The sequence below is a fragment of the Alosa pseudoharengus genome, unplaced genomic scaffold (assembly GCF_046254945.1).
Source record: "Alosa pseudoharengus isolate Yale_2024_CS ecotype anadromous, Long Island Sound unplaced genomic scaffold, YU_APseudo_1.1 YU_APseudo_1.1_scf_11, whole genome shotgun sequence".
Taxonomy (NCBI): Eukaryota; Metazoa; Chordata; class Actinopteri; order Clupeiformes; family Clupeidae; genus Alosa; species Alosa pseudoharengus.
In genome coordinates, this window is record NW_027468576.1 from 14,504,921 (window position 1) to 14,530,782 (window position 25,862).

General features: G+C 40.6%; 1 protein-coding gene across 1 annotated transcript in view; it reads left to right on the forward strand.

The window, feature by feature from the left end:
- Positions 1–16,598: 16,598 nt before the first annotated feature.
- Positions 16,599–25,862, forward strand: part of exoc2 (exocyst complex component 2) — a 27,072-nt gene continuing 17,808 nt past the window's right edge. The window contains exons 1-10 of the mRNA XM_076278083.1: positions 16,599–16,655; positions 20,946–21,070; positions 21,511–21,687; positions 22,124–22,250; positions 23,105–23,218; positions 23,580–23,704; positions 24,122–24,202; positions 24,483–24,628; positions 24,749–24,830; positions 25,043–25,145. Coding sequence (XP_076134198.1) covers positions 20,953–21,070; positions 21,511–21,687; positions 22,124–22,250; positions 23,105–23,218; positions 23,580–23,704; positions 24,122–24,202; positions 24,483–24,628; positions 24,749–24,830; positions 25,043–25,145 — 1,073 coding nt within the window. The 5' untranslated portion in view covers positions 16,599–16,655; positions 20,946–20,952. The remainder of the gene's footprint in view (positions 16,656–20,945; positions 21,071–21,510; positions 21,688–22,123; positions 22,251–23,104; positions 23,219–23,579; positions 23,705–24,121; positions 24,203–24,482; positions 24,629–24,748; positions 24,831–25,042; positions 25,146–25,862) is intronic.

A 25,862-nucleotide genomic window follows, 5' to 3' on the forward strand; every position in this document is an offset into this window, starting at 1 on the left:
AAATGGCGTTTTACAAACGGAAGTTCGGGAGGAGCGTGATGGAATTTGCCACGCCTCCTTCTTCAATCAGTCAGGTTATTTATTCACAGTCTACCTGCCGAAGTTGCAGCATCGGCGTTACTCCGCTCGCAACCCACCTCCCCTTACGCCTCCCGTCTTCCATATTTAAAGAATACGGGGGTGTATGGCGGAATCCTGCCCGACTCCTGCCTGCGCAGTCGACTCCGGTACAATTCCGCGAAGCCCTTCAGGACCATGGCCAGAGACTTCGCCAAACATGCTTTTCTATTATGCTTTTTATGTATTATGCTCTTATGTCTTTATACAAATTCAGGAATGTGAACTAGTGAAAGACCTGATAGCGCTCGAACTTGAAGGCTGGAGCATCTCTAAACATTCAGAAAATTGTGTGCTTGTGAGAATGTCATCAGAAAGTGGTTTAGAGTTCAGTATCTCTTAACATTGTTGGGATTTCACAATACACTTGTTTTTGGTTGGTTAACTCAAAATAACTGAATGCCTGATAAAGTATAATTCTGTGTTTTTCACCAATTTGAGAATAACCATTCAAATCCTTGAATGGTATATATCGTCCTGAACTGTATCGTCCCGGTCCCGGGAAAGAACTGGCCCAGAGAGCTCAATGCCTCTGTGACTGCCCCTCCTTTCCTTTCTTCAACGCTCATCTCAAGACCTTTCTGTTTCAGGAACACTTCTCATCTGCCATAGACTCATCGCAAATACATTTTATTTTATTTTTTTAATGTTGTTGATTGTTTTTGTGTTGTCTTGCTCTGTGTATGCTCTGTTTGGTCTTGACTTTGTGTAAAGTAACCTTGAGTCTGAGAAAGGCGCTATATAAATAAAACATATTATTATTATTATTATTATTATTATTATTATTATTATTATTTTATTAATGACTTCAGACCCATGGCACTCACGTCACACCTAATGATGACACTGGAGTGCCTTTCTCTCAGCCTTCTCAGGCCTCAGGTGCAGCATGTTCAAGATCCTTCGCAGTTTGCATATCAGGTGAAAATGCTAGAGGATGCCATCCTTCACCTCCTACACCAGGGGCCTCATTTATAAAAGTGTTGCGTAGAAACCATCCTTCATTTGATCTTAGATAATTTCTGAAATGATCGTACGTGTGATTCAGAGAAAACGAACGTACGCACAAAAAAACGTGCGTACGACATCCTTCCAGATGTGCCCATTATACATCACAAATGAACGTCAACTTGTGCGCAGCCGGATGGTTTTAGGTCTCCGCCTTGTAAACACCCCCTCATCTATATCATTAACATATATTTTAATGAAATCAATGGCCTAAAAGCTGTAGCCTATATTGTACAAATATAGGCCTAGCCTATGCCATCTGATGTTAACTATAAGCGTCAATTCGAATAGCTTAACTAATTATGTTTTTTCCAAGCAAAGCTTTCTGGAAAGAGATCGTATGCATTCATGTCCATTGTCCTCTGCTCGCTTTCATTCCTCTTGCTTGCAATAATGTGAATAATCAACATTTAGCATGTTTAGGCCTACTTTGTAGAAAAAGAAAAGTGGGTAGGCCTACCTAAGGAAAGACCTCTAGGCCTACAACATAATCATGTACGTTATGGTACAGTATAGGCTACTGTACGTTTCCAATATGACCCAGGATATTATGCTGATTTAGCCTACAAAACAGAGGACTAAATTATAAGCGTGATATGTCATGTAGGCTTAACGTTTCTTTTAGGATAGGCTATGTTTTTGCAGAAAAAGTAGTCTAGTTCGCCGGTCTTTCATTCATTCTGCATATCTTTGCGATCGTTTTCTTTCAATATTGTCCAATGGCTTAAACATTGTCCTTTATTGTTTGCTTTAGACCTACCTTTATATTTTAGCCTACATTATCCAACTCACGTATTGTCATCTGATCTTGGGCACTGTCAGTCAAAAAAAGCAAACAGGTGCGCGCTCTGCACCTCTTTACGCAACTCCCCCGCAACAGTATATGAAGATGCTCTGCTTTCAGAGGATAACTTCCGTCCCTTGGTTGTGTAGGCTATATATGATATAAAATATCTATAGCCTACATTGTATAGCTTACATTCATATTACCTTTCTGTTACGGAGATGGGAATAGGCCTATTAGCGCAAATTAGGATGTAGTGGAGGCTAAACGCGAATAAACGCAGTTTATCCACCTCTGAATTTTCAGAAATAGAGTTTACCCACCTCTTATTAGAGTTTATCCATCTCTCAAAAGAGTTTATTCACTTTTAACATTCTTGGTGTTTTTTTTAGATATTATGAAATAAGCTATTCGTTTTTTCACTTTCTTAAGTGGGCTATAGTTCTCATTAGCAGTTTTATGTCAAACCATGAAACATTAAGCTGCGTCCAAAACGACTTTAAAAATCTTCTGATATTGATCATGCATATGGTAAAGAAAGACATGAGATCGTTGGTCTTGGAATTTTGAAAATGCATCGCACTTAGACCTCAGATTACTTGCAGTACCCCAGCATTACCACAAGGAAATGGTCGTACGTCAAGTTTGAACATGACGTGGAGATAAGCACTTTTCCACGTCAAAGACGGTTTTTATAAATCTGAGCGTTGGCATGGATTTGAGCGTACGCACCGTCTAAGATCAAATCTGTGCGTAAGAACGCTTTATAAATGAGGCCCCAGGTCTACTCGCACCTTGATAAGGGAGGTGGTGCAGTCAGTGCATCCAACATCATCCAGCCCCTAATGTTTTAGGACAAACTGACCAGGATGTAGGTGGACCCACACCTGGGGCCTCATGTAAGCTTGCGTACGTACAAAAATGCTGCGTACGCCACTTCTCACGCTCACGTCCGGATGTACGAAGACTGACTTGAACGTGAGAATGTGCGGTCCTCCACGCAAACTTCATGTCTGGCGTACGCACATTTCCAATGTGTATCGTCAGTTGGCGACACTTAGAGGCAATGCAGCGCAACAACATTAGTTGATCGCGAGTCTAGGCCTTTATTTGCACAGTATATTGTGAAACGTGGATTATTAAAAATGATTCGAATGACTTCGAAAGTAGGCCTATGTTTCTATATAAATGGACATACAACATGCTAAAATTCTACTAAGTTATGCAACAACCTATCTGTGATGACAACTGTAGACTTATTAGAGGATACGAATTAAAAGGGAATGTGAAACCTATAGCCTACACATATAGATAGAATAGATAGGCTGACTAATAAGCGCGGATATAAGCTATTTCCCTTAGTGTGATTGACTGCATAGGATACTTTGACTTTCCTCGAGTAAGCATTCGCATTATTGTTGTCACACTTGTGTGCAAATATAGGGATATGATCCAGAAATCGTAATGTTGTGGCGATGTGGCCTGGATCAACTTTGTTTAGGGGAGCGCGGGGCACAAAGTAACGCGGGGTTAAATGTAACACGGACTTTTTCCCTATTTGCAGGGGGTTGATCGAGGCATGCTATTGGTCAGTTAATCACACTACTATGAGACGGTGTTCCACAAATTTTCAGTCAGTATGGACGTGTTTCCACGTAGATCTGCAGCAAAACGCCTTTTGAAGACATCAACCTAAATGTCTAGGTGGTACTTGTCTTTCCATTACTGAGTTGTGGGTGCAGCTCACTGACTCCAATCTTGTATCATCTTAATAACAGTCTTGTAGGCTAAAAATGAACACCGTTTTGAAACTCACAGCCAACTCATAGCAGGAGCTAGCTTATCTTATAACAAACGTGACCCAGCGGGGTTAGTTGTAACGCGCTGTTACAACTAAGCCACTCATACTGTATAATGATGTTGCAATACAAAAATATGCGCGTATTAGTGTTAGTTTAGTTAGTTTTTGTGATGTTTTGCATTTTGCCTCATTTGTTTTCAGGTTTGAGGGCTTTTCTTGGCAGGATTGACCTTGGTTAGACTCTTAGCTTCCATTGGCGCATATTTTTCATGTTATTTCTCCGTATAGAAAATAAAGTCAATTTTCGACACACGTCTGTTGTTAGTTCATGACTTATGTATCATAAATAGTCAGATCCTATTCTATCATACACATTCAGATACATTTATTGAATTAATTTAATTAAAAACAGCCTTTGGGATGAGTGTTACAACTAACCCCGCATATGGGGCAGGTTGTAACATTTAACCTATCGCCACTCTCGGTGGAATTGTAAAAGAACAGTAGCTCCTACAAACAAACTTCCAGTGCATATGTGTAACAGAGATATGTATGTTGCTTGTTAAAAAGTATAACTAGTAAAACTCAAATGATTTTAGAATGATTTAGCCATAACCAAAAAGTGTTACTTTGTGCCCCGCGCTCCCCATTCCACCTCGAGTGCGCGATGCATGGTAGCCTACTTGGACACGATTGATGTTTTTTTTTAATTAATGCAGTTGTGTTGTAATGGTTCAAATACATCAAACCCAGTTATGCGAACCCTGTCACCTACTTGCAGACTGACCAATAATTCTACCACGGTCTCTGACCCTATAGCTAGCCACTGCTGTTTTTTTTTGTTATTAATTACAGATGATAAAGACGTACGATTATTGCCATTTTGTCGGATAAACACTTCTACCTCGCATTCGCTGGAGATATTTTTTTTATTTTTTTTATTAATTTGATGATTTCAATGATTAAACTTTGGAGCAGGTTCGAGTATGAATGGATCCACAAATTAGTTTTCATTGTTATTAATATTGCGGGATAGGCCATTTTGTCTTCGCGGAGGTCTGCGCTCTCGAGTGGCCTTCTAGTTAGCATATTAAAATGAGTGTGATTGAGGGAGGAGAGAGGGTGGAGTGTAATGCTCGTGCATGTACGCTTAATTTCACGTTAATTGGGATGTACAAAGAAAGGCTGCGTGGAATGCTGCGTACGCACAGTTTCATAAATCAGGATTTTTTTGTGCGTACGATACTTTTCAGGTTTGCACGTACGCAATGTTTTAGTATGAAATCCACGCAAGTCTTTGTACATGAGGCCCCCAGGGCCTCATTTATAAAGCGTTCTTACGCACAGATTTGATCTTAGACCGTGCGTACGCTCAAATCCATGCCAACGCTCAGATTTATAAAAACCGTCTTTGACGTGGAAAAGTGCTTATCTCCACGTCAGGTTCAAACTTGACGTACGACAATTTCCTTGTGGTAATGCCGGGGTACTGCAAGTAATCTGAGGTCTAAGTTAGTACGATGCATTTTCAAAATTCCAAGACCAACGATCTCATGTCTTTCTTTGCCATATGCATGATCAATATCAGAAGATTTTTAAAGACGTTTTTGGACGCAGCTTAATGTTTCATGGTTTGGCATAAAACTGCTAATGAGAACTATAGCCCACTTAAGAAAGTGAAAAGACGTATAGCTTACGTATTTCACAATATCTAAAAAAAAAAACACCAAGACCTACGATAGAATAATTGAAACATTCTTACAGGTGATCTAGTATATTTAGTGTTCTCACCAATCTAATATTGACCATCAAATGTCCAATTGCCCTCGTTTAGGAGAGGAAGGCATTCAAAAAGGCATTCGAACAGTTTGATAATGTTGGAGGTTATTGTGCAGTATTGGGAATATAGGATAGTATTTGATCATACAGTTTTGAATGTTAAAAGTGAATAAACTTTTTTGAGAGGTGGATAAACTCTAATAAGAGGTGGGTAGCCCTAAACTCTATTTCTGAAATTTCAGAGGTGGATAAACTGCGTTTACTCGCGTTTAGCCTCCACTACATCCTAATTTGCGCTCATAGGCCTATTCCCAGCTTCGTAACAGAAAGGTAATATTTGACTGTAAGCTATACAATGTAGGCTATAGATATTTTATATCATATATAGCCTACACAACCAAGGGACGGAAGTTATCCTCTTAAAGCAGGGCATCTTCATATTTAGTGTTGCGTCGGAGTTGCGTAAAGAGGTGCAGAGCGCGCACCTGTTTGTTTTTTTGACTGGCAGTGCCCAAGATCAGATGACAATACGTGAGTTGAATAATGTAGGCTAAAATATAAAGGTAGGCCTAAAGCAACAATAAAGGACAATGTTTAAACCATTGGACATTATTGAAAGAAAACGATAGCAAAGATATGCAGAATGAATGAAAAATGACCGGCGAACTAGGCTACTTTTTCAGCAAAAACATAGCCTACCCTAAAAGAAACGTTAAGCCTACATGACATATCACGCTTATAATTTAGTCCTCTGTTTTGTAGGCTAAATCAGCATATTACCCTGGGTCATATTGGAAACGTACAGTAGCCTACTGTACCATAACGAACAGGATTATATAGGCCTAGAGGTCTTTCCTTCATAAGCTAGGCCTACCCATTTTTTTTTCTACAAAGTAGGCCTAAACATACGAAATGTTGATTATTCCCATTACTGCAAGCAAACGGAATGAAAGTGAGCAGAGGACAATGGACATGGATGCATACGATCTCTTTCCAGAAAGCTTTGCTGGAAAAAACATAATTAGGTAAGCTATTCGAACTGACGCATATAGGCTAGTTAACATCAGATGGCATAAGCTACAGCTTTTAGGCCATTGATTTCATTAAAACATATGCTAATGATATTGATGAGGGGGTGTTTACAAGGCGGAGACCTAAAACCATCCGGCTGCGCACAAGTTGACGTTCATTTGTGATTTATAATGGGCACATCTGGAAGGGTGGCGTACGCACGTTTTTTTGTGCGTACGTTCGTTTTCTCTGAATCACACGTACGATCATTTCAGAAATGATCTAAGATCAAATGAAGTATGGTTTCTACGCAACCCTTTTATAAATGAGGCCCCTGGTGTCTTAGATCACCAACTACCTCAACGGTGGTGGCAATGATTACTAAAGCAATAATTACTACTATGCAGAGGAGACCTTAGGTACTACTACCAGAGGATGAGGGAAATGCATGTTAGGTGCGTTGGAAGTGGTCATCCATCCATCCTCCATCTCTTAACCCTCTTCACGGTGGACATTAGCCACGTCACGTTCAGAAGTTCGCCGATGACACGGCTATCATCCGGTGGTGACACGGCTATCATCCGGTGCATCAAGAGTGACCAGTAAGAGGAGTACAGGAGTCCGGTGAGGGACGTTGTCGTCTGGTGCCACTCAAACTGCCTACAGCTTCAAAATACCACCAAAACTAAAGAGCTTGTAACTCAAAATACCACCAAAACTAAAGAGCTTGTAACAGACTTAAGGAAGTCTCGCCCACAACTAGTCCAGATTGAGCGGAGTGAAACATCTTGGACTGCTGCTGGACGACAAAGTTGGACTGGACAACTGATGACCTCTATAAAAAGGGTCAAAGCAGGCTGCTGAGGATCCCGCAATCATTCAACATCTGCAGGAAACTAGTGAGAAATACGTATAAAAGAAGAAAGAAAGATTAAAGCAAAGAAGATTAAAGCAAAAGCCCTCTTTTCCTTGACTCTATATGCATGTGGCAATGTATGAGTAGGTGTTGAAAGTTCTTGGAATGGCTTGCTCTGCTCTGTAATTAAAATGAATGAGTGTTATCACACCCTCTCTCCTGTCAGAAGCAGACTAAAAAAGGATTGTTTATTGCATCAATAAAGACAAACGTGTCGATAAAAGATACTATATTTAAAGTCCACCCAGGGCCACTTCAATGCTGGACAAGTTGATCAGGTGGGCCAGCTCTCTGGTGGTGGCTGAGAAGAAAGCACTCAAACTGCTGGCCATTCTGGATGATGCTAGCCATCCTTTGCATACCATCATCATCAAACGGAGAGACTTGTTCAGTGACAGGCTACTTCTCCTGCGAGTGCCACACACGCAGACTTTTCACTGTCTGGAAATCTAGTCATGTAGTTACTCTACCACAGAGGTCTGGCAAGGAGAGAGTATTTGATATCCCCATCCTTTCCCTCCAGAAAGTTCCCACATCTCTGCCTATGTTACAGTAGCTGTTGGAGTGTTGATAACCTAACCAAGGGCCTTCTTGCTATAGCATTTGACCCTACAGGCAGCCAGCTCAAGGAAGGGTTGCCATCCTCCTTAAACATCCTCCATGTCACTGCTGTGCTAATGGGGACAGATAGAGGCAGCACATGCCATGCAGCCCTTGGCTTGCACAGATACTTTCAAAGCAGTTACCGAATACTCCAACAGTTATATTCTAGAGATTTACATAAGTGTGGACTTCATCAATTGGCTGTTGGTAATATGCATAACTTTTAAAATTTCTGAATCATGACAGTTATTACTTTGTCAGATGGATTGTTATTACAAACCTGTATGCAAGAGATGTCAAATATGTTTGTTTTCTTGACATTATAATGTACTGTGTATGGACTGGCTGGCCAGACCTATGACATGTACCCACCACAAAATACTGTACATGTAAGACTGTGTATTTGTTTTTGTGATAAACAAAGATAATTATGACAGTGAGAGAGTTTTTTGGTGGTTAGCGTGTGTGTGTGTGTGTGTGTGTGTGTGTGTGTGTGTGTGTGTTCGGAAGGAAAGAAGCAAAGTAGTAATGAGGCAGAAACAGAACTGGCAGATGTTGCTGTTTGTAATTATAATCTATTATTGATCATTTTTTATTCTTCATATTTATGTACATCGTTAAGGATCGGAAGTGGAGTTACGTAGGCCTGTGACTGCCTGTGTGTGTGTCTATGTGTGTGTGTTTGTGTGAGTGTGTGTGTGCTTCTTTGTACCTTGTATCGACAAAAAGGGTAATTTCACATTGATTTTTAAAGTTAACAACAGGTGCAATGCTTTATCATAAATGTGTGTGCATACAGCAAATACTCCCTCTCGCTCTATCTCACACACACACACACACACACACACACACACACACACACAAGTACGCACGCACGCACACACGCATGTGCGCGCGCAAACACACGCAAACACACACACACACACACACACACACACACACACACACACACACACACACACACACACACACACACACACACCTCTTAAGGATGGTTCATCCAATCAGATGCTTACCTTCTAAATACTGCATGATGTGAGGGCCAATCAGACCCCACCATTTTTTTTATCTCCACATCAAAGCATACGAATACAAAGCTGACAAACATAAACAAACAGAAAACAAACAAAAACATCAACTAGTAAATACACAAACAAGTGCTGAGCGATCAGATGAGGAGGAAGACTCTTCAGAATGTGTTTACGCTCTTCAAACACATCTGCAAATCCCACTTTAGGGATTACTGTTATCAGACCTGCAGGGTATGTGTGTGTGTTTAATATGTGTGAATGGGAGGATAGGTACAAAAACTACCTCAGTGGGGAAAAAAGAACTAATACAGTGTGTGTGTGTGTGTGTGTGTGTGTGTGTGTGTGTGTGTGTGGGTGGAAGAAAGACAGACAAAATGAAACCTGAAACACTTGTACACTCCTTGGTAAGTCAAATGCCTATATGAAAGGGTCAATTTGGATAAAAGAAGCTTTGATGCTGACTGCCTTTATTTATTTATTTATCTTCAGTCATGCTAATTGTAGATTGTGTGCTGCTGTAACGGTTTATTTATGTAGTCTGATAAGAAAAGTTTCTTCCCATCCCAGCTGTCCTCTGTGTGTGTGTGTGTGTGTATCTCTTGCAGGTGTGCGTAATTCAAAGTCACGCAGAGGGGTAATATGAATGTTCAATCTGCAATAATACACACTTCACTGCACCCATGACAAACAACTGCCTACACTTTACTGTATGTACTGTGTGTGCGGTGTATGGTCTCTCCCCATCACTAGTTTTAACTAAATGTATGACCCTTTAACATTAATCTCTGCTGAAGGACCAGATTAGTTTCCTTTCAGTAGTAGTAGTAGTATACCTACTGAAAGGAAAATATATAATCTGGTCCATCGATAGAGTTTCATATTAAAGGGTCATACATTTAGCTAAAACTAGTGATGGGTAGAGACAGTACGCTTCAATTGTCCCTTTAAAATACATATGATTTGTACCATAAAGGCATCATACTGTCTTTTGGTCTGTTGTGTGCATTTCTGTGTTTGAGTTTTAATTTTTTTTCGAGTTTTTGTTGTGACCCCACAGCCAAGTGTTTGTGTGTGTGTGTTTGTGTGCTCTCACACTTGAATGAAGAAGTGTATTTCCCTCTTTGGCTACTTATAATAATAAATTATGCTTTTTGATGTCATAAAATAAAAAGCCACCATCCACACTCAGACTATTTGTGCATGCGGCCCTGCAATATCTTCTCAGCGAGTGTCAAGACTTAGGACTTAGCTACAATCAACACATACACACACTATTCATAAAAGCAAACAGTAATCTACTCGTCAACAACTCCTTCCCTTTGTCTGTGCATGTTTTTGTGTGCCAGTCTGTGTTTATGAATATGGTATATTTTTCTGAATTTACCCTCTTGCTTTTAAGTAAACTAATCTATGTCTTAACACAAACTGGGTCCCTTGTATCAGTATTTGCGTGGGTTTGTGTGTGTGTGTGTGTGTGTGTACAGTATGTGAGAGTGGAAGTTTGGGATCAAAGCGCTGTGGCGACACAAAAGCAGAGATTTAGCGAAAGCAGAGATCATCATTTGCTTTGTCTCCCTCTCGCTCTCTCGCTCTTGCTCTCTTCTCTAAAGTTCTTTGAATCCTTCGCTCATTGTTGTCACAGCCGGGCTTTCAGTGCGACTTACACACGTGAAGGTACACTCAGACATCAAACGCGCTCGCTCTCAGCTCCTCAGATCATCCGTCGCTCCGCTGTTCTCCTTTGTGTTGTGGCCTGGCAGAGGCAGACGAGCACAGACGCTCTCTCCGCATGCACCCTCCCTCCCTTTCTCCTCTCTTTCTCTCAAGCGCTTGTCAGGCCCTGTCCTGTTTGTATTGAGGCGTGGTCTGCCGTGTTTGCATAAGACATGGAGTATAAGTTCTGCAAATCTTACACGCAAACAGATACGCTCAAGTAGTCAAAACAAACACACACACACACACACACACACACAGAGAGAGAGAGAGAGAGAGAGTTTGTGTTAGATTGTTTGTGTAAAGGTGTGTGAGTTAATGTCCACTTCTATGTTTGCAAACATTCAATTTTTGTTGGTTTCACACTAAAGGAGATCTCTAAAGGTTTAAAGTTGATGGGGAGGATCAAGGCCGTAGTCATGATGTCAACATTGGGGGGGACCAAATCTGTGGTGGGGTCTGAGGGACCCCCAAACAGAATTTCAATACATTTCCTACCATGCAAAAATATTATTAAAAATCACAAACAAGTCGTTAGTTAGGTCAGTCAATTAGATTATTCCAAACTTTTGACGGACATGGGCATGGCATGGATGGATTATGAATCCCCGGACACAGATGCCACCCCCCCCCCCCCTCTCTGGTGAGTGTTGTGAAAAGAAAAGGGTGGAGAAGAAGCAACTTCACACAGAGGCTTGGGCTTCAGGGCCCCCTGAGCTCTTGGGCCCAGTAAGCCCATTCAGTAATCCATCCCTGGAAAATCACCAGGACAAACCACTCAGGGGTGTAGGCTAGGCCCTACTCTGGAACCATAGGTCACTAATTTGTGCGTTATTTACGTTTGATTATATTTCAGATGCGTGTTGGTTTCCTGTAGGCCTAGTAGGCTATAGCGCTTTATTCTTTCTTTATTTTTCTATGTCCGTATATTGGGGGGGGGACATTTTGATCATATTTGAATATTGGGGGGGGGGGGGGGGGACACACACGTCCCCCTCAATGTCTTTGGTGACTACGGCCCTGAGAAGGATATGGGGCTGTATTTTGGACACCAGCGCATGGCGTAAAACTCGTTTTTCACCTGCGCAAAGTTTAATTCGGTATTTTGCACGTTTATTTTTTAAACATTGCGCCCAGGGGTGTGGCAATTAACAACCTAGGGAGGGGCCTGGCGAGTTGTCTAAAAATCGCTATCGTACACCACCTAAACCTGGCCAGAAGTCAATGGCGAGTTGTTCATATGCTATTTTAAGAGCGCATGTCAACAGTCATATTGGCAGGTGCACGCACCATCCTTCTATCATTCATGAACGCACACCAGCGCACGTCCATGCAAAGCATTACAAATTGCACGATTACAATGGGAAACATAATTAGAATAAAGATATTACGAAATACTGTACATCTCATGATGAGCAGTTATTCACCATCATTTGCAAATTGGTAATGATGGTTAAAAGTGATTAGGGGAGAGGCGAGAGACACGTATGGAGCACAGCTGAAGACAGGGGCGCCTGCAGGAATTAATGCAATGGTACGCACCCCGATCACTAACTCCTCTAGCTTTGCTGCATCCATCCTTTCTGTTTTCGTTGTTTAAACTTGTGATATCCATGATGAGTATTGAGTTAGTGAATTAACTCAGCAGTGTGTGCTGATAACCATATATAGATAACCGAGTAAAAGAAAACCACAAGTAGCCTAGTTGCGTGCCTGCGTGCGTATTCTCTCTCTCCTGCTCAAACAAAATGTGTGCGCGTTAATTTTGATAAGGTATTCACTAACTTCAATAGAAAATTGTAAATTGCCTGATGGCATGCAGCTAATGGGAGATACTGTCCTTAGTTGGGAAGGTATGGTGGGCCAATTTGGTGTGAATACACACACACGGGAAATTTTGAGTAGCCTGATGGTACGCACAGTGTGTACGGACGTACACCTGCAGGCGCGCCTGGCTGAAGACGCACTGTCACGAGATATAAGCAACTCCTCTGCAGGATAAATGTTGTTTTATTCAGTCATTTGAGCAATAGGGTATGTGTTGCTTTTTCCAGCCTATGTTTTCGGTGGTAACCCATTGCCAGTCAATAGTGAAAGTAACTGCATATAACTGTCTTGTCGTTGACTGACTCCTTGGTGAAGTTAGATTCACTTTGCCAATGAGTTCAAATCATAGACGAGTGCAAATGCGTGAAGGCTATGCTAGATTTTAGTAAATCATGGTTTAAGAATGACTATTCCATACGGTCTGGCAAGCAGCCTCCTTCAAATGCGCCATTGAATGCCAAAATACCGATGCATTTATTTGACATATCGCGCGTTGCGCCGTTAAAGGGAATGACATATGTCATTCTCATTGGTTTAAAATGATGTTACGCCCCAAACACACCCATATGACTGATTAAAAAACCTAGGAACACCTTGTTGCGCCATGCGCTCCACGTTTGATAACGAAGCCCCTCCCAATGTGAACTGGACATCCTACTAAATTTGAATAGACTTTTGACGAGTGACGATGCACTTTAGAATGTCATGATAGGGCCCATGGTTTGTGTTCTACAATGTAAGGGATTTAAACATTTCAAACAGAGCACTTTAGATAAATGGATGCCACCGAATCTTATCACAGTGTTACATTTTAAGGAGTATTTCAGGGTCATATGTGGAATCTATTTTGAAACAGGGTGCTCTGTATGTTTTTGGATATGTTTAAGGAAACTAAGGTCCTTGTGGAACTGCAAAAGCTCAGCTATCAAAAACATAATTCAATACTCTAATCAATATCTTTTATCTGGCCATAACCAAGTAACAGGGAGTTCAAACAAAGTGATCTCTGGTCCATTACCCAATGACTCCACCACTGATATCATTACATCCTTAGGTTTGAAAACCTAATGGTTTTAGTCAACAGGAAGTGATTAGGCATACGGAAGCAATAAATCACCTCCAAGGGTTCACTCCCCATACTCGATGACAGCACACACGCGCACACACGCGCACACGCGCACACACACACACACACACACACACACACACACACACACACACACACACACACACACATATATATACACACAGGTAAAAGTGAGGCTGATAAGGCAAGTAAGCTCATTGATTCTAGATTTATGTTTATGATTAATTAATGTATTGCCTTTGTGTGTGTGTGTGTGTGTGTGTTTGTGTGTGTGTGTGCTATGATCAATAATCATTCTAAGGAAAAGGTAAGGACACAGCGTTTTCTATTTCTGTCTGAATGAGTACAGATAAGGGATATAGGTCATAGTTCTCATTTAGAGTTTTATTGAGGTAGACATGCAGGTTAGTGCAACACAGTGTGACATACACAAATGGTTTCCTTCCTGACATACACACACCTTTATTATATAAGCAGTTCCAGTAAGACCACATGAAAGAGATCTGTTTCACTGACACAAGTCCGTGCCAAGCAGAGCTCAATGTTAACTTTTAATTGTGGTTGCCAGCTTGACAACCAGGCATGAGCTCTTGGTTGCCAAAGCCAACCAAATGTAGTTGTGATGGGGCAACCAGGGGCGACAAACTGGCTGCCACTTGTAACAATTTGGTAGCCAAGGGCAATGACGAGCCCTGGTGCCAAGCATTTGCCTGTTCAAAGTGTGGATGCATGATTAAAAGTTCGCCTCCTTTATACTTATACAGACATAAGCGGGCAAATCTTACAGGTTAAAGTAACTGCTGTTGGATGTGAAGTGTCACTCATCACTCCAGCATTTCATGAGTTGAAATAAAAGATCTAGCCTAAGACTTCTACTACATGGTCTCAAAAGGCTTATTTGTTCACGGATTGGGTTATATCTATCAGTAAGTCTTTCACCTACATTCAGATTGGGTCAAATCTATCAGTGAGTCTTTCACCTTAACATTCAGTTCAGCTCTGGTGCATATCAGTGGTGTTGTGGTCTGTGATAAAAGTGCACATTTTAGAGTGGCCATTTATAACTAGTCCAGGTGAATGGTTTATATTTGTGAACATAATTTGAGAGATGATTTTGTGTGCAAGAATTTTACATATTTAACTTCAGTTTATGAAAATCGCCAAAACAAATGTGTTGCATTTATATCATATCTTTGTTAATACAGTTAAAAGGCAACTTGGTATCACCTTTAAATTCATTTATAGGCCTAGATTAAGATGTGAAGGACAGAAAAAAAGGTTTGTCACACTTGATGCTCCATACATACACACTAAACACAAAGAGAGAACTACACTAAACACAAATGTGTGTGTGTGTGTGTGTGTGTGTGTGTGTGTGTGTGTGTGTGTGTTTGTGTAAACTCGACCAAAACACATAGGAGAGAACGGGGTAAGATGAGCCATTTTTTACATTCTTCATCATTCTAATGTGTCAAAGAGATTTTGTTTTGTAACCTCCACACCAAACAAAAATGCAAAGTGTTCTACAACTTCTGTAATCAACAACTCTTTGATAACTTATAGGGGTAAAGAGATTTGCTCTGCAAAAAAGTTGATCTCGTGGTAAGTGGTATGTGGTAAAATGAGCCTATTTGTGGGCTAAGTTGGGCATCAAAGATTTCAGACATTGTATTGTCTTTGAATGGAATTTAATTTCTGCAAACAGAAACAAACACCGACATTTAACTGTGAATTCAACTGAATTCAACTGATTTAACTGAAAATTTGCCAAGACATGTTTAGGGCCTATACAATTTTTTGTCACCTGTTACCTTTGAATTCACCCAATTAATTAACTTAAATAAGTCAGATTAATTTGCTGCCTATAGTCTCCTTAGCTCTTAGTAACACTAGGAACCATAGAATGAGGTCACAAAATCAAGACAAACTTCAAAATCTAGATGCAATACAAGTACTAGTTAGCTGGCTCAACTTACCCCAGCCCTGGTGGCTCATCTTACCCCACAACCACCATGAAAAGAAAATGCTTCTCACAACAAGCTACATTCATGATTTTGTTTAGCCCTCACATCATAGCTTAAAAGGGCACCAATTGAGGTGTAATGCATTTCAATGTTGTTCTATTCACACTTTCTCTAAATCGCCCTAACTCTGGACATGAATGGAATCCACTTGGAGAGCAAAAAATTATATTTTTCACATATTTTTTTTTTAACCACATTTGCCATGTGCTTTGCCATGTGCATTTGCCATGTGCCTTTCCACATATTGTGAAGTAAAGAATGATTCCCTCTTCCTTAAAATGCTGTCACATAATTTCCTAGAAAAAAGGGGTGGCTCATCTTACCCCTATGCTCAACTTACCCCGTTATCCTCTATTTTAAAGTAAAGATGTGCATATTCTGAGGGGTCCTGGCTTTACCTCTGCTGTGAGCCTAGCTGCTCACCAGTGGTGGTTCTCGAAATTATGGGGTAGCCAGGTAAGGGCACAATGTCTCTGATTTTGAGTCTAATCTCTCCTCAACACTGATGTAATAATACAGGTATGCAATTAAATATAGCTTGTTGTAATTTGGCCTCAAAGCAAAGTAAAATATTTGTTTTGGTTAGGAAAACAATTCTTCTTATTGACGTTTAGGCCTAATGCTTAAAGCCCATGACATCTCTGGCTCTTGAGGTGATTGAATGGATTCTGGAGGGAACTATTAGAGGGCCCTGTGCCACACTTGGTCCTCCATCTGACTACACCCCTGATGCTCATAGCAGCTAACCTGCATAAAATAATATGTAGGCTATGCCTGGGGTGCGAGTCAGGGGCTTCACCATTTCATGAAGGAAAAACACATCAGCGTTTTGAATTTGGCTGCCGCTGCCTGCCCGTATCAGTCCATGAGGCGGCGCTAATGCACCCAACTCCGCAATAACGTTACTGACAGTCCTCGAAGAAGAGGAAGCTGGAATTGTAGCTTCATAAAAATGTAAGTTCCTGTGTTTGTTTTACTCCACACAAAAAAATAAATGAATTCACACATGTACGACAACACATATATTCGCTCTATTGATGTTGTTACATTGGATAGGATTGGATATAAGCGATAAATTGGCCTATTTCAAGGCGTCAACAATAGCTAGCCAGCCAGCTAACTGTTTTTAGCTTTTTGACCAATTTAATCGGTTGACATTTCATAATGCGTGTGACCGAACAGTTAGTCTATGCCATCATTAACGTCAAAAATGTCTGCAAACTAGAAGTCGGGGGAAACTACAGGGGAAAATGTCATTCTGCATTAAAAGTGCCGCCAATCAATCCTTAGCTAGCAGGCAATAGCGTTATACCAAAGACTTTGGTTACACCCAGTTGTATTTTTGCTGGAGCTAGCTCAATAAAGCGGCCAAGCAGCCATGAGCGCATTGATTTAATGTCATGTTAATGTAATTTGTTAATATAGTAATTACTGTAGGCCTACTATTGCCGTGGTGTTTGACATTCAACAAAGTCAAGTCAACATGAATGAAACGGATGTCTGGCTAGCGTTAGGAAGATGAGCTGAGAGTGTTGTTGAAAAACTGAAAAACTTGTTTGATCAGTCATCAATAATAATGACGGGAGTAGTGGCAAGTCCAGATGTGTCCCCACAGTTCACGAGAAAAACAACTGATCTGGGAAATTTAGTGGTTTAATTTGTAAAAATTGTTTTGGAGGCTATTGTTGTTGAGTGTTTCCGGTTTGGTTGGAAACAACGACAAGATCTGTCAAGCCAACATGTTCCAACCATTCATGTGTTAGATTCTCGTAACATCTAGCCTGGGAGAACCCAGACATTAGCCCTACCTGCTGAACTTACTATTTGGGGTTCTTTATCTGGGCATCTTGAGCCACGTAGCACCTTGTCTATCTCTGTGTCAGTCCCATGTTCATTTTATCATAATGTTCATAACACAGTGAATGGAAACCCACGCAAATGCGCATATTCTTGAGCCGAATGTTCATGAACGCATATAGATAACGAGCTGAAATGGAAACCCAACTCGGACATGAATGAGTTGCGACTGCCTGATTGATGATCAGGTGCACGCGTCGCGGATGTAATTAACTGACAGGTGTCTTCTATTGTCCTTTGATTTAATTAATGTGGTTGATGTCATGGCTAAGGTGGCTTGGATGCTGTGTGTGTGTGTGTGTGTGTGTGTGTGTGTGTGTGTGTGTGTGTGTGTGTGTGTGTGTGTGTGTGTGTTTTGTAGTATGACCAGTGGACACAAGTTTAAAGTAAATCAATAGACCTTTTTGTCACAGCAGCCATCTTGACATGAAATAGCAGGCAAGCACTGATGTTATGAAATATCTTAATGAAGTAGCAGAATCAGAACCTTATTAATTAATGTCATTAGTAACACCGGGGCTTGCCATACATTTCATGTCAAAAATGGCCGCTGTGAAAAAGGTCCATAGACCGAAATGTGAAAAAGACTTGAGACTTGGTCACACATTGTTGCCTCTTGCATATTGATTTATAGTGTAACAGTAAATGATGAGCACCAGACTGATTGGTTGCTTATCTTAAAATGAGCACCAGCACCATAATGATCAGTCAGTACATATAGTTAGTATCATTTATAGACAGTTAGAACTGTTATAAACTCCAATTGTAATCAGAGTATTTAGTTACATGACAGATTTAATCAATTATTTAATTCAGATTATCCTCTCTGATTTCATAAAATTGGATTTCAATTGGAGTACATGACAAGACTATAATCGGAGTGAACTCTGATTGTTTGTTTGCATGTAACCACACTGAGTGAGTTAAGACAAAGGCTAATCATTAGGTCCTAATGGTTGTAGTGTGCAGTATGACGATAAGGGTTATGTAACCTACATTGTGTGTAATTGTTTGATATGGCTGCTAGATATCATAAAGTGCATAAACTAATTATTTATTTATTTATTTAAGGTTTATTTAGACATGGACAGTGCACATTAGCATTAGCCAAAATGGCTATTTTGCATCTGTTGTCCATTGGCCGATGTTAACAGGCCAGATGTGCCTAAAAGAAACTACACACATCATTGTAGACATAAAAGATAAAATGACACTTTAGACATAAATCGTATTATGAAAATATTACAAACAAATAAAAAAAAATAAACTTAACCTACCATAATGAAATGAAGGAGAGAAAAGAGAGCATGGGGCAGGAATGGTAAGTATGCAGTCACCAGAACTGACAAGCAGAGTCGTTAGCCGTGTGGTATTGTGTTTGTTTTGTTCAATGTTGACAGGTCTGGTTGCTGATTAGCCACTTCTTTACATTGGATTTGAATAGTATGTTTTTTTATGTCTCTAATATGGGATGGTATTGTGTTCCACTCATGTGCAATAGAAAATGCTGATTGGACCAAAACGACTTTTTCTCAGCTGTATTACTCTTACTGCGCTACGTGTAGATCTGTAAGTGGGTGGATTTGGTTTTTTTTTGTAAAAAATGATATTTTAAGATCTTGATCTTAACTTGGACTTGGCTGAGACAAGAGAAAGGGTAGCCTGTTTCTTAGAAGCTGAAATGAAGTATGAAAAAGTGTTCCAAAAGTCTTCAATTCGCAGATGGAGCTCAATCAGCCTATCTCTAGGAGAAATGATCTAGAAGAAGAAGAGATGTTATTTCGAATGTTCCTTTCCTCTGGGAAAAACGAATACATTTATTATAAAATATTATAAATTATTTTGTTATAACCTAATTCGACTAGCCTAGAGGTTTTTTTCTTTCTGTAATATTCTTCCTGGTCAGTGCTTCTCATAGTTTGAGATGCTGTTGTGAGAAGCTTGATTGAAACGGTTGTGTCATGTCATCATATAAAGAGCCTTCAGGCTAAAAACAATTTGTATTTTATTCTGATTACTTTATATGTTCCTGCCCGTTGGTTACAGTTGCAAGCCTTTTGGTGTGCAAGATGTTGCATGTATATCTTCATGCCCTCGTGTGTGTGTGTGTGTGTGTGTGTGTGTGTACATATGCGTGTGGAGTTATAGCCTATTTTTATGTGTGTCTAATATTAGCTTGTTTGTGTGGGGGATTTATAGAAGACTACGCTATGTACATTTGGTGTGTGTCTGTGTGTGTCTGTGCATGTTTGCAGATTAAACCTGTACTCCCTTTTGTTAGATGCAAATAAAAGCGTCTCGCCTCTTAAGAGCTCTCACTTCTCCTTTCATTAATCTGTGTGTCTCGTGTGTGTGTGTGTGTGTGTGCGTGCGTGCGTGTGTGTGTGTGTGTGTGTTCGGATTGTGCCTGCATGTGTGTGTGTACGTGTGTGAGCCCTCAAGCAGATTAAGGCTCTTTAGGCTTTCATTCAGCCTTGAAGCGCCCCGGTGTGAAAGCTCACAGACTTATAAACTTTGGGAACCTCTTTTTCCACTCTTGTCACTCTCTCTCTCTTTCTACCTCCTCTGTCTATCTCTCCTCTCTTCTTATCAGAATCCCTCTTTCTGTTTCTCCCTCAATCCTCTCTCTTTTTCTCCATGTCTGTTTCTGTTCTGTTCCTCACTGTATTTGGAATGCTTTTGTCATATCAGTACACCTGGGGAGTCACAGTCGAAGAGCAAGTCAAAATATGCTATCAACCCGTGTGTGTGTGTGTGTGTGTGTGTGTGTGTGTGTGTGTGTGTGTGTGTGTGTGTGTGTGTGTGTGTGTGTGTGTGTGTGTGTGTGTGTGTGTGTGTGTGTGTGTGTGTGTGTGTGTGTGTGTGTGTGTGTGTGTGTGTGTGTGTGTGTGTGTGTGTGTGTGTGTGTGTGTGTGTGTGTGTGTGTGTGTGTTATGCAAGCATAGTACATGCAAGTGTAACAGCCTGTGTATCTTTAACTAGATCCATCGTTAAAAAAAACAGCACAGCATTGTCAGTCAGGTAGTCATCTGGAACACACACACACGCCTTTTCAGTTACCTGATGTACTGAGAGAAACTGGTGCCATTAACACACCCTGACAATATTGGACTCCACACCGGAAAACCGCTTTTGTGGACCATCATACCACAGTTTTTAGGTGGATATTGACATAATGTCATTGTCTTTAAAATATTTTCGTTAGAGTTACGTAATGTGCATTTTGCCTTTACCTTGGGTTTGTAACTTGTCATTGTCCTGTCTTTCCTTGCCAAGTTCAATTAGCCTGGAACAAGAGAATGAAGTCATCTTACACATTCTGTGTGGATGACTTAATATGAATTAATATAAATTGTCATTATTTTTAAAAATATATCTCTGTTTCAGAGAAGCAATGTCACGGGCGAGACAGCCACCCCTAGTGACGGGGATCTCTCCCAATGAAGGGGCACCTTGGACCAAAGTGACCATTAGAGGGGAGAACCTGGGAACTGGGCCTGCAGACCTTTTCGGTAATACACACATACACAAACACACACACACACAAGTTCAACCCTTGATTCTCGACCATGCTAGTCACACACAAATGTAGTCTAAAACACATTCACCTGGTAACTGAACCTGTGGACCTTATCAGTAATACACACACACAAACACATACTCATCCACACACACAATTACACACATGCATGTTTAAGTTATGAGGGAATTCAACATTTGACCCTCAACCTTGCATAGTCAGTCACACGCAAATACCCTGATATACGTTCACCCAATCAGGCTTGTGCAAAATTCCAGAATTGAATTGAAACTGGCTCTTAAATTCCAATTCAATTCTTGAATTTCACTTGCATTTCAATTGAGGTAGCAAACAGGAAGCAGAATTGCAATTCGCCCGTCTGTCTCTTTCACCTACCAAATGAGTACAAATGTAAATGCCTTTGTCCATCAGGCCTGTCCATTTGTGGTCATAACTGCCTGCTGACGGCGGAGTGGATGTCGGCCAGTAAGATAGTGTGCCGGGTGGGACCAGCCAAAGATGACAAGGGCCAAATCATCGTCAGCACAAAGAGCGGAGGGCCCGGCACCTCCACCGTCAGCTTCAAGGTGCTCAAGCCGGAGAGGATCGGTACGTACAAACACACACACACACACACACACACACACACAAAACTCCCTCACAGTGAGCTTCAAGGTGCTCAAGCCGCACAAGATCGGTACGTGCACACCGACAGAACACACACACACACACACACACACACACACACACACACACACACACACACACACACAAAACTCTTGCACAGTGAGCTTCAAGGTGCACAAGCTGCACAGTACGTGTTCTCACTCTCATACTCTTCCTCTTTCTTGCTTTCTCTCTATGTAAATGAGTTTCATGTACGAAAATATGGTCTGATCTCCTGAAGTGTGTGTGTGTGTGTGTGTGTGTGTGTGTGTGTGTGTGTGTGTGTGTGTGTGTGTGTGTGTGTGTGTGTGTGTGTGTGTGTGTGTGTGTGTGTGTGTGTGTGTGTGTGTGTGTGTGTGTGTGTGTGTGTGTATTTCAGGTATCCTGGACCAGTCTGCGGTGTGGGTGGATGAGATGAATTATTATGACATGCGGACAGACCGTAATAAAGGCATCTCTCCCCTCTCCTTACGGCCGGCCAACCCACTAGGCATAGACATAGACAAGTATGAAGAACACAGACAAACACACATGCGTATGCACAAGAAAACACACACCCAACACCAGGGGTGGGTAGTAAAGCGTTACAAGTAGCGCACATGAGGAACGGCAACTTTCCATATTCATTTTTCAAAACGGTACTTCTACTCTTACTCAAGTACATTTTTAAGCTAGTAATCTACTCAAAAAGCCTCAAGTGCAGGACATGGCTGAGAAAAAAAGATAGCCTACTCTGTCGCTCTGTCCGAGTGGACATGCCTAGTGTATATGTAGCCTAAATATAGGTACTTAGATTACATTGTCTGTGTGGTGAAATTCTAATCAGAATTCTAGCAATGCAAAGGAGAAGAATCAGCTGGCAATGTGTTTGGAAGTGACTGCTTTTCAATCCGTAGCCACTTAATGCTTATTCTGGCTATGACAAGATAGCCTACAGAAGTGTGTCAAATAATATTAAAGTATATTAAATAAAATATATTTGAATTGGGCTGTTAAAATATGGTTGCCTATATGATTAGCCTACAGAGGAGGAGAAAAGCAAACAGGCGTAAAGGATACTTTTGTATCCCTTTAAAGGGCCATCAAAGATGTAAAAAGAAAAGTAACTTGTTACTTGAGTAATTTATTACCTTATTAATTTGGTACCTTTTTACTTTTACTTCAATAGATTTCTCAGATGGAAATGTTTACTTTTACTCAAGTAATGTTTGAAGGGAGTAATTGTACTTTTACTTGAGTATAGATTTTCAGTACTCTACCCACCCCTGCCCAACACACAAAACATTTTCAACTCACACAGACACACATACACACACAAACGGACTGTGTATAAAGGTGTGTGTGTGTGTGTGTTCTCCAGGGGGAAGGTGCCTCTGAAGGACATTGAAAGCATGTTCCCTGGCATGAGTGGAGACTTCACCAGTGAGAACTTCTCTGCCACCTGGTACCTGATTGAGAACCACTCCTCTACCAGGTCTTCACTTCAATATTGATCACCAACACATTTAATCATTAGTTGCTAGCTCTTTTTATAATATTTAGTCAATTATAATAATAGGCATTAAGAATAATTACATTTATGATGGTAACTATTGCTAATATGGTAGTTTCCTTGTCAATAGCTGAAGCCCCATATTGCATTCCATTTCACCTGATAGAGTATTTACATAGAGACCATTCAGATCAGAACAAATCATGTTTATGACGCATGATTATAATTGCACAATATATATTGCATACAATGGCATAATATATAGTATGAAATGTAATAGACTATGGTATTATTAAATATATAGTATAAAATGTAATAGACTATGGTATTATTAAATATACAGTTTTGACCAGCTGCGTTCAGCATCAGGGACTCTGAAGAAGCAGGCCACCCAGAAGAATGAGGGCAGTCTGGCCTACGTGAAAGGAGGCCTCAGCACATTCTTTGAAGCACAGGATGCCCTGTCTGGTGAGCACACACACACACACACACACACACACACACACACACACACACACACACACACACACACACACACACACACACACACACACACAGAGCACAGAATCACATACTTACATCACAAATTTACATAATGAAGTGTAATATTTCAAGTAAAATCAATAAAATTGCAGTTCTGTTGTTTCTGAATGAGTAAAGATAAATCAAATAACAATACCCAGTTACATTTCCACTGAAATTACTTGGAAAACAAAATAATAAAAAATTATTGATATATAAAATTCATTAAAATGGAGGATATATCATTTTGGAACCAAACTCTTCATTTGTTGACTGACTCTTAGATACATGGACAGACCTGCGCATATACACATGCTCACTGTGTGAATTATGAGTAATTTTTTTTGTTTAACTCATCATCAGCTATCCATCAGAAACTGGAGTCTGACGGGACAGAGAAAGTGGGGGGCTCCATGACCCAGTGCCTGGAGAACGTCCTGAATCGTGAGACACACGACACACACACACACACACACACACACACACACACACAAACACACGCACACATAATCTTACACAAAAATCAAAAACTAAAAAATCTAAAACTTTATTGCCATATCAGCTATACTTATACGGTAAGAAGAAATAGACGGGTCACAGACGTAAAAAACACACGTAAAACAAACATGGTTTTCTGGAGTCTGATATTAGATAACGCTTAATGATTTATTCCCCTATTTCTCTCTCTCTCTCTCTCTCTCTCTTCCTCTCTTCCTCTGTGTAGGAGCGAGTGATACAGCGGACGCTCTGTTTCAGGAGGTGTTGGGCAGGAAAGACCGAGCCGACTCCACCCGGAATGCCCTTAATGTCCTTCAGCGCTTCAAGTTCCTCTTCAATCTGCCACTGAACATAGAGCGCAACATCCATAAGGTATGTGGACACATGTATGCTATATACAGTATGTAGTCATATTTAGTGCTAGAGGACGTACGTAATGAAATTCACAATTATTTTCTTAATCAATCATGGTTTTTGGGTGTCTATTTGAAGGGGGAGTATGACGTGGTTATCAATGACTATGAGAAAGCCAAGTCTCTTTTTGGAAACACTGAAGTTCCAGTGTTCAAGAAAGGTAAATCACCAATGCACACACAAACACACACTAGGGTATTCTAACTTTCTTTGGGTTTGTGGGTTTTTTTTTCCAGTGATATGTGTCCTCTGCTGTTTACAATGGCAAATGTTCTTTTCAATGATGTCATACACTCTCATTCTGCACTGTAATGCATTGCGGTGTGCTGTTCCAGTACCTCCGAAGGCTAATCGTTGTGTTTGTTTGCCTAGTGTATGCGGAGGTGGAGACACGCATTGGGGCATTAAGGAGTCTGCTCCTCGGTAAACTGCTGGAAACGCCATCCACTCTGCATGACCAGAAGCGCTATATCAGGTGTGTGTGTGTGTGTGTGTGTGTGTGTGTGTGTGTGTGTGTGTGTGTGTGTGTGTGTGTGTGTGTGTGTGTGTGTGTGTGTGTGTGTGTGTGTGTGTGTGTGTGTGTGTGTGTGTGTGTGTGTGTGTGTGTGTGTGTGTGTGTGTGTGTGTGTGTGTGTGTGTGTGTGTGTGTGTGTGTGTGTGTGTGTGTGTGTGTGTGTGTGTGTGTGTGTGTGTGTGTGTGTGTGTGTGTGTGTGCGCGGCTGTAGACTCACTTTAACCCGGGGTCAGTGTGGTACCAGTAGGAATGATGAATGTAGTTGAAATGAAGGACTACAATTGAAATTAAATAGGGAAAGGGTAGATTGTCAAATTTCTGTTTTAACTCTGTTTTGGAATTACACAAATTAGTCTTGTGTCTCTTGTGTTCTCTTGAACATGACACAGTTACCTTAAAGCAGTGATTTTTCCGTATATGATCTAGCTGCAGTTAAATTGCAATATTTGTCTAAACACAGGCATATACACTCTGTATATGGGCCTGTGTATCAAAACTACTCAACACTGCTCAGATAATGTTGAAGTTACATGATTAGATTAAGAAATCTGTTGCATTAATGTGTGGGTCCATATATATATAGTTATTAGACCTAGATGTTATTTTATAAACTGACAGAGAAAAGCTCTATTGTTTTTACACATTTCATTCATATACAATGGTTATCTGCATTACAAT